We start from the raw sequence: 13,809 nt of genomic DNA, 5'->3' as shown, positions 1-13,809 counted from the left end.
AAAAAAAAAAAAAAAAAAAAAAAGGCAAGATCACCCACGACTGAGTTGATCGATGTAATTCTGGTTTTTTGAACCATGATACGTTGGCCTTCCCTTGTACTTTCAGCAGTCCTTTCTTTTTTATTTCAACCATTTTTTCAAAGTGGTTATTGGAAACTATAGCCCAAAGATTTCCTATAACTTTGGTAGTTAGTGGTTGGGAATAAATTCGAATGTAGAAATTTCGTGTTGTGTTCAATTTGTAATTTGAAAATTTCAGTCTATCAAAAGATTCAATTTATTCATTTAAATATTACTATTTTTCCCGTCAAATTAATCATGTGCTCATTAAAAAGCAAGAGTGATATAAAATGGATCTATTTCAGAATTTCTATTCTATCTGATTTTTGTTTTACAGAAATAAGGTGTAAATATCAAATCAAAGACTATTAGTATCAGAAATCACAGCAAACCAGGCCTTAAACACTACCCAAACAGATCAAAATGCACAAGGCAGGCTGAAGTGGATTTAAATAAAACAAAATAAGTGTAATCTTTTGGTCAATATTAGTAAGGTTACCAACAAGGATCAGTCATACTTACACCATTCCTTTTAAGGACAATATTGGAGTCAAAAAACTAATATCGAAGCCCAGATATCTTGGAAAGGGTTGCAAGCAAGAACATTATTTTGCTCCATTCCAGATATTTGGTTAGTTATTTTCTTGTTCAGACAAGAAGATTTAGTTAATTATTTCTTACTAAGTAATATTAGTGTGTTTCACCTTCTGGCCTTTACTTTGTATGGTATATTCTTCCAACCTGTTTAACAACAATCATTATAACTCAACTCCCTCACCTAGTGGTTACTCTGCCTTTCAATACCTGAACATTGCTTCATAAGCACACCATCACAGAAGCCATAGAATTAATCTGTATTCATGGAACACTTGCTAACCAATCACTTCAATCAATTGATAGTGATCAACGATTAACACTTAACATTAGAGTTACAAATTCTATACTCACGTCCGTAATGGTCGACTCATTCTTCTTTCTTTATTAACTTGCATGTCTTAGAGCCATATCTATCAGCTAAAATGCACAACGTGATGAGATGAATAATTCTAGGAACATCCTTTCTGAATTTAATTGAGGCCAACATTTTTACAGAGAAGTCTAGTTATGCTTACAAGTGAAAAAACAATGCCCAGTGTGTCTTTCCTTCTCTCTGAATAAGATTCTAGTTGGCACGTGTTACAGGAGAAAATTGTCGATCATGTGGAGAATCACATCCGCACCATCAGAGTTAATGCAGTATGTCTTTACCTGAACACAGATGGAGGGGGAAAAATTTAGGTGTCATCAACACCCTGCATCAATTCTAAGGCTCAGAGAGAGAGAGAGAGAGAGAGAGAGAGAGAGAGAGAGAGAGAGAGAGATCCAGGAGTAATAAGAGCTACAAGGATGCAACATTTTGTTTTTTTGCTTTCATGAATACAAGACAAAATAGAATATTTGAAAAAAAAAATCCCAAGAAATTAGCTATAGCGTGTAGATCCCCCCGATCCTTAGTATAACGAGTAGGAGGGAAAATGACTATTAATTACACCAGCTCCCACCCTCCCCCTTCCCCATCCCAACTTTTTTTTAAAAGAAACTGAAAATTTAAAAGAAAACTTATCTCCACCTCCACTGCTCCCCTAGATTCACGAAGCTCTTAGCTCTGTTTTTGAGTGGTTGTCTTTTTAAAAGAGTGATGATTTAGTAAATCTTTAAAACTTTTGACCACCCCTTTCAAATGCAAACATCCCTAACATCCCTCAGGTTGCAGGTACTAACTCAACACTTGGCAACATATATATATATATATATATAAAGAGAGAGAGAGAGAGAGAGAGAGAGAGAGAGTCTTCCATTGGTTAAGTGTAGCATAAATGTTTTTACTGCTCCAATCACGAGGACTGAAAGATTAGGGATCACTGGGATATTTTGTAAAAACACTACTCTAATATAAATGAAAGTATCCTTGAAATAACAATCCTTTAGGGTTCATTTGTTTTGACATAAAAACTGTGTAAAATAAAAGTTTTATAAAAAATCTCAAACTTTTTTCAATTGATTTTACCTGCAAATTTTTCTTTGGATACTAACAGAACTTTAGTGGAAAATTCTAACGGAGGTAAAATACCCAATATAAAAAGCGAATAGCAAAGAAGGATCAAAAGTCAATTGTCTCACGGGGTACTCCCAAGACTTTGGTTTCTTTTATGTATGCTGTTTTTTATATTTTTACACTGATAGTGTAAGTGGTGTGGCTGAAACAGTTTGTTGCTCTGGGATGTTCAAGAGATTTTTTAATTCTGCCAAGTTTAGATGGCAAAAGGGTATATTTTCATTAATGGGATTTTGGCTCAAATGTTTATACTAGGTCTTTTAGTTAATTTGGTGGCTTATGTTAGTTCAGTTATGTTGAATAGAACAGAACAGAGTTTAAGATGGTGAGTTGTAGGCTTGTAGCAGTAGTATAAAGGAAGAAGAAGAAGAAGAAGAAGAAGAAGAAGAAGAAGAAAAGAGCTGAGATGAAGAAAAGAAGAGAACCGAGAGAGAAACTTTGGTGAGCTAGAACACACCGGGGTGAAATGCCTCTATCATGGACTATCTATTTCCTTTATATTAACTAATAACTAACCCTTAGTAGGAGTTCAATAGAAAGCAATAACTACCCAGATCTAATTACAATTACCTCTACTGCAGAATTATAACTAAAAGTAAATGATAAAGACAAAAATGTCCTCCTCAACACCTTTTCCCCCATTCTTGATACTAATTTCCTTCATTTACCATTTTGACAGGAAGTTTTTTCTCATTTAGTGAAGACAAAAACTAATTTTGAATTCAGTACAAAATAATTATCAGTGAGAAACAGTACTAGAATGATTCCGCTGGAAGTGAACCTTGAGTAAACAGTGAAAACAAGTGGCATAGGGAAAATTATCAAATGCACTGAGCTTCAGGGTCCTGATATGCATAGAAAAAAAAATTATTTTCATCTATAATATGGTAATCGGGAGAAAGCAGATTCTTGCCTGTATTGTACTGTGAGCAAGAATCCTTTGTTTACTTCTGCTGAAGCTGACATCAACCCGTTCCCAACCCACTTTTGTCAGACCTCTGATCATTTTCTCTGTCACTGTGGCAACAAACAAAAGGAGTATTAAGTAGAAGAATAATCATCATGCTTTTCAAATGAAAACCATATTACCAGTCTGGATAAATCATACAGAAGAAAATGATATACAAATGAACTCCCAACTCTTCAAAGGTACACTAAAGAGTAGACAGTGATTCCATTTTTGTGGAATTCAATTTTATATAATCAAGATAGGGGCAATCTTCATCATTTCAACTTTTTGAGGTAGAAAACCAATGAAAAACAGGCCATGATGTCCGATACGAATGCAACCCATTAAATCCATATGCTCAGGTTGGGTACTTCCAGGTCATTCCTGGGGACCTGGTCAACGCAAAATGGGTATTAAGGGATGCTCACAGATTAGCTCTTGGGGCATGGACCAACTCAATTTGGTGAAGTCATACAGACAGATTAGGCTACCATTTGTTCACAGTTATACAAAAGATGAAACGACTTTCTTTTTGGTTCTATTAACAGTAGAATTTCAACTAATGTATTCTACCAAAAAAGAATTTCAACTAATGTATCTTAACCTCTTAGGGGGACACTAAGTGATCGCTTTGGAAACAAGAAAGGAATGGTGAAGACCAATACGATACCTTCCATGTCCGTTGCGATATCTCCATTGACTTTTGCCTCTGAAAGGACTTCTTGCTGAGGACTAGTAACCTTAGGTGTTTCCACATTTATAATGTGTGGGTACTTTTCATTCCTCAATAGATCCTTCCTCTGAAAAGAGAAGCATAGAACCCAAAAGCTAGAAACAAATATTTCATCATTACCCTATAATCTAAAAGCTTTACCTTTGGGAGCTCATCTCTGCGACGTATTGATGATGTACTCCACCCAACAATGTCTTTGGATTGAGTTAAATTATTGTCACAGAAGAGTAGAAATAATATAAAATGGGGAAAAAGGGTCAGTATTCCCCCACTGGATCATATATCCATTACTATGTCATGGTGGATGATGCATTATGTGGAATCAGTAGGAAATGAGATCTTAAAGCACATAAGACCCGAGTTTTCATTTCCATTTCACCAAAGTAGCATGAAGAGGTCAGATTTAAGAGAAAAAAAGGATACGGTCATAGCAAGCATTTGCATAGGCAACACGGCGCTTGAATGATTGCAATGCAGACCTACAGAGTACAGAAGACTTGACAGTTATACCACACATTCGAAAAGAAATTCACTCATCAGAAAACCATCAGAATAAGGAGAGGTTTATGATGCCCAACATGAATCGAAGATCTCCAGAGTCACCAACCATTTGAAGAAGAAGAGGAAGCTTTGCACCATCATTGTCAGTCAAGAATAAATGTTTCCCAGTTCTTCCAATCATCCATGATGCACGAGATGCCATATTTTCCAGAATATGAAGGCCGCAAAATAATGGGACCTGAAAGATTCATAAAGCAATCTTTAGTACAACCAAAAGAAGAAGAGAAGAAATTATCAGGCCGCAGGCAAGGATCAAAGTAACTGTTGCCGTATCGGTCGGGTCATTTTTAATAGACGTATCGAAGCATATCGTTCGTATCAGAGATACACAAAATACGCTAAAGATATGCACAGAAATAGACAAGATACACATGGAAATACACTTTTGCATTAAAAAAAGTATAAATAAGCAATATATAACATGTATCATGCAAAAATACTAAAATGGAGAACACCGTATTGAGAGACAAGTGCATTCAATTGAAATTGTTATAAATGATGAGGATTCTTATACGTAGGAATAGTCTATTGTCAAATTTCTGAGAAATTTTAAAATCTATGAACAAATTGATGCAATAATTCATGTTTGACACAATGTGTTGGTCTACTTTACCTAAATCTACTCAAACATAGCAAAAAACAGAAGTAAAACAAGATTTGCGGAAAAAAATGGAGGTTTTTCAACTTACCTATCTTGCACTATGTTTATCTTCAATGGATGATTTTTTATGTTTCAATCCTCTAAACAGTAGTTTGATTGTAGATTCTGAATCGTTCTCTATGAATGATTCAAAGCCCCAAGTCCAAGAAATGAAATGGAGATCGAGCAATTATGCTTCAAATTTTGAAAACTTAAGTACCACCAACGAGAAGAACTGTTTCGAAAGTGAAATGGGTTGTAGATACATATCTTGATTATTGATAAGTATCGGTTGTGTATCAGTGTGTATCAATTACATATCGGTGTGTATCAGTTGCGTATCGGTGTGTATCATATCAATACTTAAGGATACACTTCATTTAAAAAAAAAAAAATGTATCGTATACAATACAGACCGATATTTTAATCCTTGGCCCTAGGTATAAAATAATGAAATATTGGGGTATGGCTGCATAGTTCTTGGCCCCCCCCCCGACCTCACACACGCGGGAGCCTCGTGCACCAGGTAGACCCTTTTTTTTCAATAATGATTATAAATAATAGCTTTCACGATGGGTTATATCTTCTAATGTTTGTTTCTAGGTTTCATTCCCTCAGTCAGGTGATGCTTGTTGTAAAAGAATTTAATGGTCAAATTTATCATTAGTTGTAGTGTACATATCTTAAATATCATGTCAGGGGTAGCATAAGATTCTATAGATGTGGTACACTACTATGATACATATTCTGATATAATAAAAACAGGATACGAGAGGACATTTGTGACATTAGGTGATACTTAATGATATTGAGACTTGTAAGGCTGCATTATCGAACTTGTAGTATGATACATAATAATATTTTAAACCAGGGATTTTTCAGAATAACCAGCAACTGTTTGAGGGAATCAAAATTAGAAGAAAAAAAAAATGTACTGATATAGAGTAGAAGAAACCCACATTTAGAACTTGCAACCATGATAACAGTGAATAACTATAATGACCAGCACTGTTGAATGCCTTTTCTTTTACTTTAAACCAAGCTCCTTTCGGTATTGTTAAATTTTAGGCGTAAGGGGCATTTTGGTTCTATCGGTTTCTATTGTGTATTAAGGCTGACTAGCACAGGTTACAGGGGTAGTTTTGTAACTGTCTTATTTCTGAAACCATATATATATATATATATATATCAGATATCTAACCTGCGGGAGACTATTCTGGTCTGATCACAGTTTAGTTCCCCTCTTTTGGGAGTGATCTGTGATCTCACCTCTCTTCAATCTTCTTTCTTTCTTCTCTTTTCTTTCTTTCCTTGGTTTGGTCATAGGATTCTAGAATCGTAACATGGTATCAGAGCCTCTGTGATCAAATCTAGGGTTTATACATTCCTCTCTGCTGACTTTCTTCTTTCGCTGAACCTATCTGGTGTGCAGCCGCCTATTTCTGCGTTTACTATGGCTTAAATCACATGGAATGATTGTATTTGGATCGTGATATGGTACTACTGCCCTAATCGATTTTTTTTTTTTAGAAGGGTTTTGGTCTAATTGATTTTTGACCCATGGCTCTGGTAACTGTTTTGGTGATGACTATGGTGAGATCAGGTATGGATAATATTGCTCTGTAACAGAATCCCCCACTATATGGTACTATATAGATCTACATATAGGTGTTTGTCTCTACATCAGGCTATTAGATTTGCAATCCTTTCTTTTCTACTTTTTTGGTTCCTCATGGTTGAGACCAAAACTACCACGGCTATTACATCTTCTTCGGACAATTACCTCTATCAAGCTCAAAGGGAGTTCGAACTGCCTCTTTTGGGCTCAATCTGTGAAGGTTTATCTCATGGCTAAAGACATACTTCAATATACTACTTTTGATCCTCCTCAGTCGTCTAATAAGGGATATAATGATTGGATGAAGGACAATGCATTAATTTTGATCTAGCTATGAAATAGTATGGAACCAGATGTCCCTGCCAATGTCAGGGTGTGAGATGATTTGAAGGAAACCTACTCCCAAGAGAAGAATATGACTAGTATCTATGATATCTATGAGAAGTTGTTCCAATTTCGCCAATCTGACAAGTCTCTATCAGAATACTACAGTGCTTTCAGGGGAATGGTTGAAGAACTCAATGTCTTTCAACCTTTGACTACAGATATTGAAAAGCTCAAAGCTTAGCGTAATGAATTCTTTGTTTCCAAGTTCTTAGTTGGCTTGAATAATGACCTTAAGGCAATGAAGGGTCACTTGCTGGCGACACCATCCCTACATTGAACGATACCTACTCACGCCTTCAGCGCATCACATCTTCTACCAAACCTGATCAGTCCACTAAAGATAATTCAGCCTTTCTTGCTAACCGTGGACGTGGTCGAGGTTGTGGGGGAGGCCGTTTGTCTGGTGGACAGGGTTCTAGTGGACAGAACTTTGATTGTGGACAACAATCTGATCGTTCTTCTCACCAGTGCTCTTATTGTGGGAAGCCCAACCATACTGTAGAGACTTGTTGGGCAAAGCATGACAAGCCCAAGTGGGCAACCCAATTAGCCAATCATGCAGTGTCAAATGATGGTACTGACCCGGTGTCTCCCAATGATACTAAACTAGGGACTTCTTCAGGAGACTCTTCTACTTGTCTACGTGATGATATCAATCAATTACTAAGGCGGTTGCAGACTCTTGAGGCATCCTCTAATGCATCTAATGGTGTGTCTACATCCACTGCTACCTTGGCACAAGTAGGTACATCAACCCTTCTTACCACTACTTCTACCCCCTGGATTATTAATTCAGGGGCCTCTGCTCATATGATTGGTAAGTCATCCATGTTTAAGTCTTTTTCCTCTAGTACCACATCTACATCTGTTGTTCTTGCAAATGGTGCTTCAACCCCTGTTTTAGGTCATGGTACCATCTCACCTACAACCTCACTTAATTTGTCCTCTGTGTTACATGTTCCCCAATTTCCATTAAGTCTTCTCTCAGTAAGTCAGTTGACAAAGTCCTTAAATTGTTCCGTAACTTTCTTCTCTTCTCACTACGTTTTTCAGGATCATCACACGAGGAAGATGATTGGTGTAGGGCGTGAAAAAGATGATTTCTATTATCTCTAATGTAGTACTCCTGCTACTTCCACTGTCGCTACAGCCGTTGGGGATGTGACTCCTTTCCAGTGGCACTATCGTTTAGGTCATTTGTCATTGTCTACACTGCAAATTTTATTTCCTAGTTTTAAGTCTATACTAAAGTTAGAGTGTGAAGCGTGGGAGTTAGGAAAGCATCACCGTGTGTCTTTCCCATCTCGCTTTGTGCTTTGGAGTCCGACTTTATTTTCCTTAGTTCATTCAAATGTTTGGGGTCTTTGTCGAGCCAGCAATGGGTTTGAGTTTCGATATTTTGTGACTTTTGTTGATGACCACTCTCGTCTTACATGGTTGTACTTGTTAAAGGATCGATCTGAATTTTTATCTGTGTTTCAGACTTTCTATAATGAAATAAAAACTCAATTTGGCATTTTAATTAAGGTATTTCTTTCTGACAATGCTTTAGAATATGTCTAAAATGAGATTTTTTATTTTTGTGCTGCCCGTGGGATGATACACCAGACTAGCTGTTCTTATACCCCTCAACAAAATGGGGTGGTTGAGTGCAAAAATCGGCATCTCCTTGAGGTAGCACGGGCAATTATGTTATATATGCATGTTTCGAAATCTTTTTGGAGTGATGGCGTTTTAACTGCCTGTCATTTAATTAATCACATACCATCTTCGGTGCTTTCCGATCGATCTCCTTTTCTATTGTTTTTCCTAACTTGCTAAGTTTTTCGGTTCCTCCTCGTGTTTTGGTTGTGTCTGCTTTGTTCACAACTTGCATGCTCTGTCTGATAAGTTATCTCCCAGGTCCACTAAATGCATCTTTTTGGGTTACTCCCGTACTCAGAAAGGGTACAGGTGCTATGACCCAGTCACATACCACAATTTTGTTAGTGCTGATGTGTCCTTTTTTGAAGGTACACCCTTCTTTCCTTCTCAGGCACCCCAACCCGAGACTAAGTGGACTTCTCGAGCTCCACCTCCGATCCCTACACTCATTCCTTTCCCGGATAACCCTAGTGCCAGCGTCCCACCTCCTTTACAGGTTTATCAACGTCGAAAGCAGCCAGAAAAGCCCAGTGGTGATACTATTACTCCAGCCAATTCGCTACCTCCACTGCTGTCCTCCTCTGGTGAAGCTCTAATCCCTCCTGTCTCGGATGACTTACCAATTGCTCATCGTAAAGTTACACACACTTGCACTAAAAAATCTCTGGATGTATATCCCATTGATAAATTTGTTTCCTTGTCTCATCTTCCATCACCTATCCATGGTCTTGCATTATCTCTTTCTACTTATACCATTCCCAAATCTCATGTTGATGCCTTGAGTATCCCTGGATGGAAAACTGCCATGGATGTAGAAATTGATGCTCTCTTGCACCAGACCACTTGGAGTCTGGTAGATTTACCTCCTGGTAAGGACTTGGTGAAGTGTCGCTGGGTTTATACTATTAAGTATCTTCTGATGGCTCTGTTGAGCGATTGAAGACCCGTCTGGTTGCCAAGGGGTATACTCAGACATATGGGGCTGATTATTTTGAGACATTCTCTCCTGTTGCTAGGCTGAACTCTGTTTGCCTTCTTATTTCTCTTGCTGTTAACGATGATTGGCCGTTGTTTCAGTTGGACATCAGGAATGTTTTTTTATGTGGTGATTTGTAGGAAGTGTATATGGAGCAACCTCCTAGGTATGTTGCTCAGGGGGAGAATAGAGGTTGAGTGTGTCGTTTACACAAGGCTATTTATGGACTTAAACAGTCCCCTCGGGCATGGTTTGACAATTTTAGTACTACTATGGTAACTTGTGTGTTTTCCCAATGTTATTCTTATCACTCTGTCTTTGTTCGTCACAGAGATAGTAAATTGATTGTCTTAGTGGTTTATGTGGATGATATTATCCTCACTGGTAATAATGAGGCAGGAATTTTTGAAGTTAAGAAGTACTTGCAACAACACTTTCAAACCAAAGACTTAGGCCAACTTCACTATTTCCTCCGCATTAAAGTGGTCAGATGCAAGAAGGGGATCAGTTTATCTCAAAGGAAGTATGTGTAGGATCTTTTATCAGATACTGGTATACTTGCATCCAAACCTGTGGATATCCCTATGGACCCTCACCAGAAATTTGGTGTTAGTGATGGTGAACCTCTCTAGTATGTGCAACAGTATCGGAGTTTAATTGGCAAGTTGATATATCTCACGGTCAAACGACTTGACATTTCTTATGCTGTGGGAGTCCTTAGTCAGTTCATGCAGTCCCTCAGAGAGCACATTGGGATGCAACTATTCGTGTTCTTCGGTATCTAAAGGGTGCTCTTGGTAAAGGGTTGATCTATCGCCCTAATCAGCATATGGATCTGATTGGCTACTCCAATGCTAATTGGGCTGGCTCTGCTATTGATCATAGGTCCACTATAGGTTATTGTACTTTTGTTGGAGGCAATCTGGTTACATGGCGAATTAAGAAGCAAACTACTATTGCCCGACCTAGTGTTGAAGCAAAATATAGAGATATGGCTCACACCACTACTGAGTTGATGTGGTTACGGTCGTTACTTTTGGAGTTGGGGTTTCCTATAACTAAACCTATGAAGATGTACTGTGACAACCAAGCAGTTGTGTACATTGCCAGTAACCTGGTCTTCCACGAGAGGACCAAACACATTAAAGTGGACTGCCACTTTGTTCGTAATGCTGTTTTGAAGAAGTTAGTCGAGACTCCTTTTGTTCCTTCCTCAGATCGGTTGGCAGACATGTTTACTAAGTCTCTATTTGCTCCTAGTTTTCGCAATGGTTGTACCAAGCTGATCATGGGTGATGTATATCCTCCATCTTGAGGGGGAGTGTTAAGTTTTAGGCGTAAGGGTTATTTTGGTCCTATCGGTTTCTATTGTGTACTAGGGCTGACTAGCGCAGGTTACAGGGGTAGTTTTGTAACTGTCTTATTTTTGGAACCATATATATATATATATATATATTAGAGATCTAACCTGCGGGAGACTATTCTGGTCTGATCGCAGGTTAGTTCCCCTCTTTTAGGAGTGATCTGTGATCTCACCTTTCTTCAACCTTCTTTCCTTGGTTTGGTCACAGGATTCTGGAATCGTACCAGGTGTAATTTCAAAAGTTTGCAGAAAGTGATGCAGATAAGTCACTTAATGGGCTTATTTCATTCGAAATAAGCCTTGGGTTGGGTTATGTATCCCATGGGTTTTCTTTGTAATGTGCCACTTTAATGGGCCTAAAATATGAGTAGAAAGTAGAAAAACGAGATTTAATTCATTAGCTTAGTTAGAGTCCTGTTTTGAGTCTATATTCTTTGTAATTTCAGTTTCCTAGTCAGTTTAGGTTTTCCAATTAGTTAAGGATTGGGTTAGGCCTTTCCTTTTTAGTGTTTGAGTCAGTTTTGAATCTTCTATATAAGTTTGTTAGGGGCTACAATATTGAACTCGAATTTGATTGAATAAAAATTTATTTTTTCTATCTACAAAATTATTCCCTAAGAAAGGATGATCATCAATTGAGATAGCTAAGGGTGAGAGACCTAGGCTGAGATAGCCATTCCCTACCCCCAATCTTCCCTCATTCTCTTATTTCTGTTTTGTTCATATTAACTATCCATGAATCTGATTTTTATTAAATTTACCAAAGATCCTACCTGGGATTGGATCACTTGTGACCCATCTTACATTAGAAAGAACTACACCTAAGGTCTTACGACCATATAGGAGCCCTCCTTTACAGCTTACTAGCTTAGGAAGCACTGTTTGTGTTTTCAAGGAATCAAAACAAGACGTTCTGCTCAGAAATGTCTCAGAGCTTTACTAGTTGGGCTATATTGGCAACCTCCTTAGGATTCTGGATTTTTTTTTTCCCCTATAATTTGGCCCAGGGGGAGTGAAATTCAGCCTCAGTGTTAGGGTGGTTGTTTTCAGTAAAGGCCACTTGAAGGTTGTCTCGTCCCATTGGGAAGGCCTAATTTCGAGAGCCCTTTATGCCTAAAGACAAATTCCTTGTAGATAAGTTATATTAACAAGGTGTCACTAGGGGTATATCATGAACGCCGAGGGCCATCATATCATGTCAGATGGTGATAATGGAAATGAGGAGTTTCCTGGAGCCTGTTTGGGCTTTTCTATTTTTCCTTCCCTAGTTTCATGCTATTTCTCTAATAATACTTCTATCATTTCCATCAAGAAAGTTGGGGAGGTTTTTTTTGGAGAGAGAGAGAGAGAGAGAGAGCAAATCGAAGAATGATAAATTTGTAAATAATTAATTCCATAGAATAAGGGTTACTGTGCTTGTTTGCAAATGAACTCACTTGTTTATTCCCTCTTGTACCAAGGTGTGGTGTTGCAACAGTAATGAAATTCATGGGCTCCAATTCAGCAATCTTTTCCTTTAATTTCTCTTCCATGCATGGAATCCCAGATTCATCAGCTGTGCCAGCATCCTTTGCATCAGAAGTCTGCCTCTTCAAAATCTGTCCATAAAGCCTCCCAATAGCATATCTTGCGACCAAACCACCTAATGAGTGACCTATAAATGAGATCTTTTGAATGTCTGGCCTACACTTCACAATGGATTTAACCTGGAAAAAAAAAAACAGTACTTTGTTTTCTTATTAAGTAGCAATATCATAGGAATATTGTCAAATCAATATATATGATTTGAGTCGCTGGCTTTAACTGAAACTGAAATGAAACTAAACAATTTTTCTGGATCAATTTTGTTTCTAGCAAATAATATTCGATAAATCTTCAATTGTGAAGGACATAAAATGAGAGAACCACTATGCACCTCTTCTGCTAATCTCTCTCCCATAATGTCAACACCATCAAGAGTCAACATTGAGCGATTACACTCACTGCCTGCATATCGTGTAGTAATGAAATGCAGTTCAAGTCAGTAAAGGCCTAAAGGGCATGCAAATATTATCATGAGAGCATCAATATTCGTCGCTTCAAAGTTACAAGACCTATTTATTCTAACTTTAGATTACAGAAATCAAGGCAAAAACTTGCAAGTATATTGAGCAACCTACCCTATAAATTATGCGATACAAAGAATACCAACATTTAGGTACAGGCAACGCAAGTAAGGTGGAGGAATCTTTTAAGTACATCATTGCAACAAGAAACATATGCAAGTTTACACATGACAATTAAAAAAATATGGAAAAGAAAGCATGGGGGTGGGGGGTCGGTCTTACAAGCTATTCATACAGGAAAAGAAACAAGCCACATAGAAGGTGAATTGAAATCGGGAAGTGGAGGAAACTTTTCAATAATAGACAGATTGAAAGATTTTACAAATGAAAGGTCTATGAGACCATGAAGGCTATATTTTCTTTCCCTGATCACAAAGTTGAGAAAACTGTTGTCCCTTTCTGCAATGGTGATGAGCACATTTATGTGTGAAATCTAGGGTAGTAAAGCATGCATTTTACATATTTAGAATGGAACTACCTTGGGTTTTACTCTCTTTTTGCAGGTTTTATATTTTCAAGGCCTTAAGGATTATCGGGCATTATATCTTTAATTTTACACGGGCATTATATCTTTAATTTTACACGTAAAGAGGTCCTATTTCTTTTCATGGTTGCGAAGAGGACGAAATTCTGAGCAAGATGGACGTGTTCAATTAAAAGTACACATTTGTTTGGTCA

General features: G+C 37.6%; 1 protein-coding gene across 1 annotated transcript in view; it reads right to left on the bottom strand.

Moving 5' to 3' along the window:
• Positions 1–897: 897 nt before the first annotated feature.
• The window catches only part of LOC122072926 (putative lipase ROG1), a 29,507-nt gene continuing 16,595 nt past the window's right edge, over positions 898–13,809 (bottom strand). Inside the window, exons 3-10 of the mRNA XM_042637365.1 lie at positions 12,942–13,012; positions 12,463–12,732; positions 4,416–4,576; positions 4,261–4,316; positions 3,979–4,031; positions 3,775–3,904; positions 3,069–3,172; positions 898–1,308 (exon numbers count right to left, since the gene is read on the bottom strand). Of these exons, the coding sequence (XP_042493299.1) occupies positions 1,237–1,308; positions 3,069–3,172; positions 3,775–3,904; positions 3,979–4,031; positions 4,261–4,316; positions 4,416–4,576; positions 12,463–12,732; positions 12,942–13,012 (917 nt within the window). The 3' untranslated portion in view covers positions 898–1,236. The remainder of the gene's footprint in view (positions 1,309–3,068; positions 3,173–3,774; positions 3,905–3,978; positions 4,032–4,260; positions 4,317–4,415; positions 4,577–12,462; positions 12,733–12,941; positions 13,013–13,809) is intronic.

Source organism: Macadamia integrifolia, chromosome 3 (genome assembly GCF_013358625.1).
Source record: "Macadamia integrifolia cultivar HAES 741 chromosome 3, SCU_Mint_v3, whole genome shotgun sequence".
Lineage (NCBI taxonomy): Eukaryota > Viridiplantae > Streptophyta > Magnoliopsida > Proteales > Proteaceae > Macadamia > Macadamia integrifolia.
This window is presented reverse-complemented; position numbering and strand designations above follow the sequence as displayed.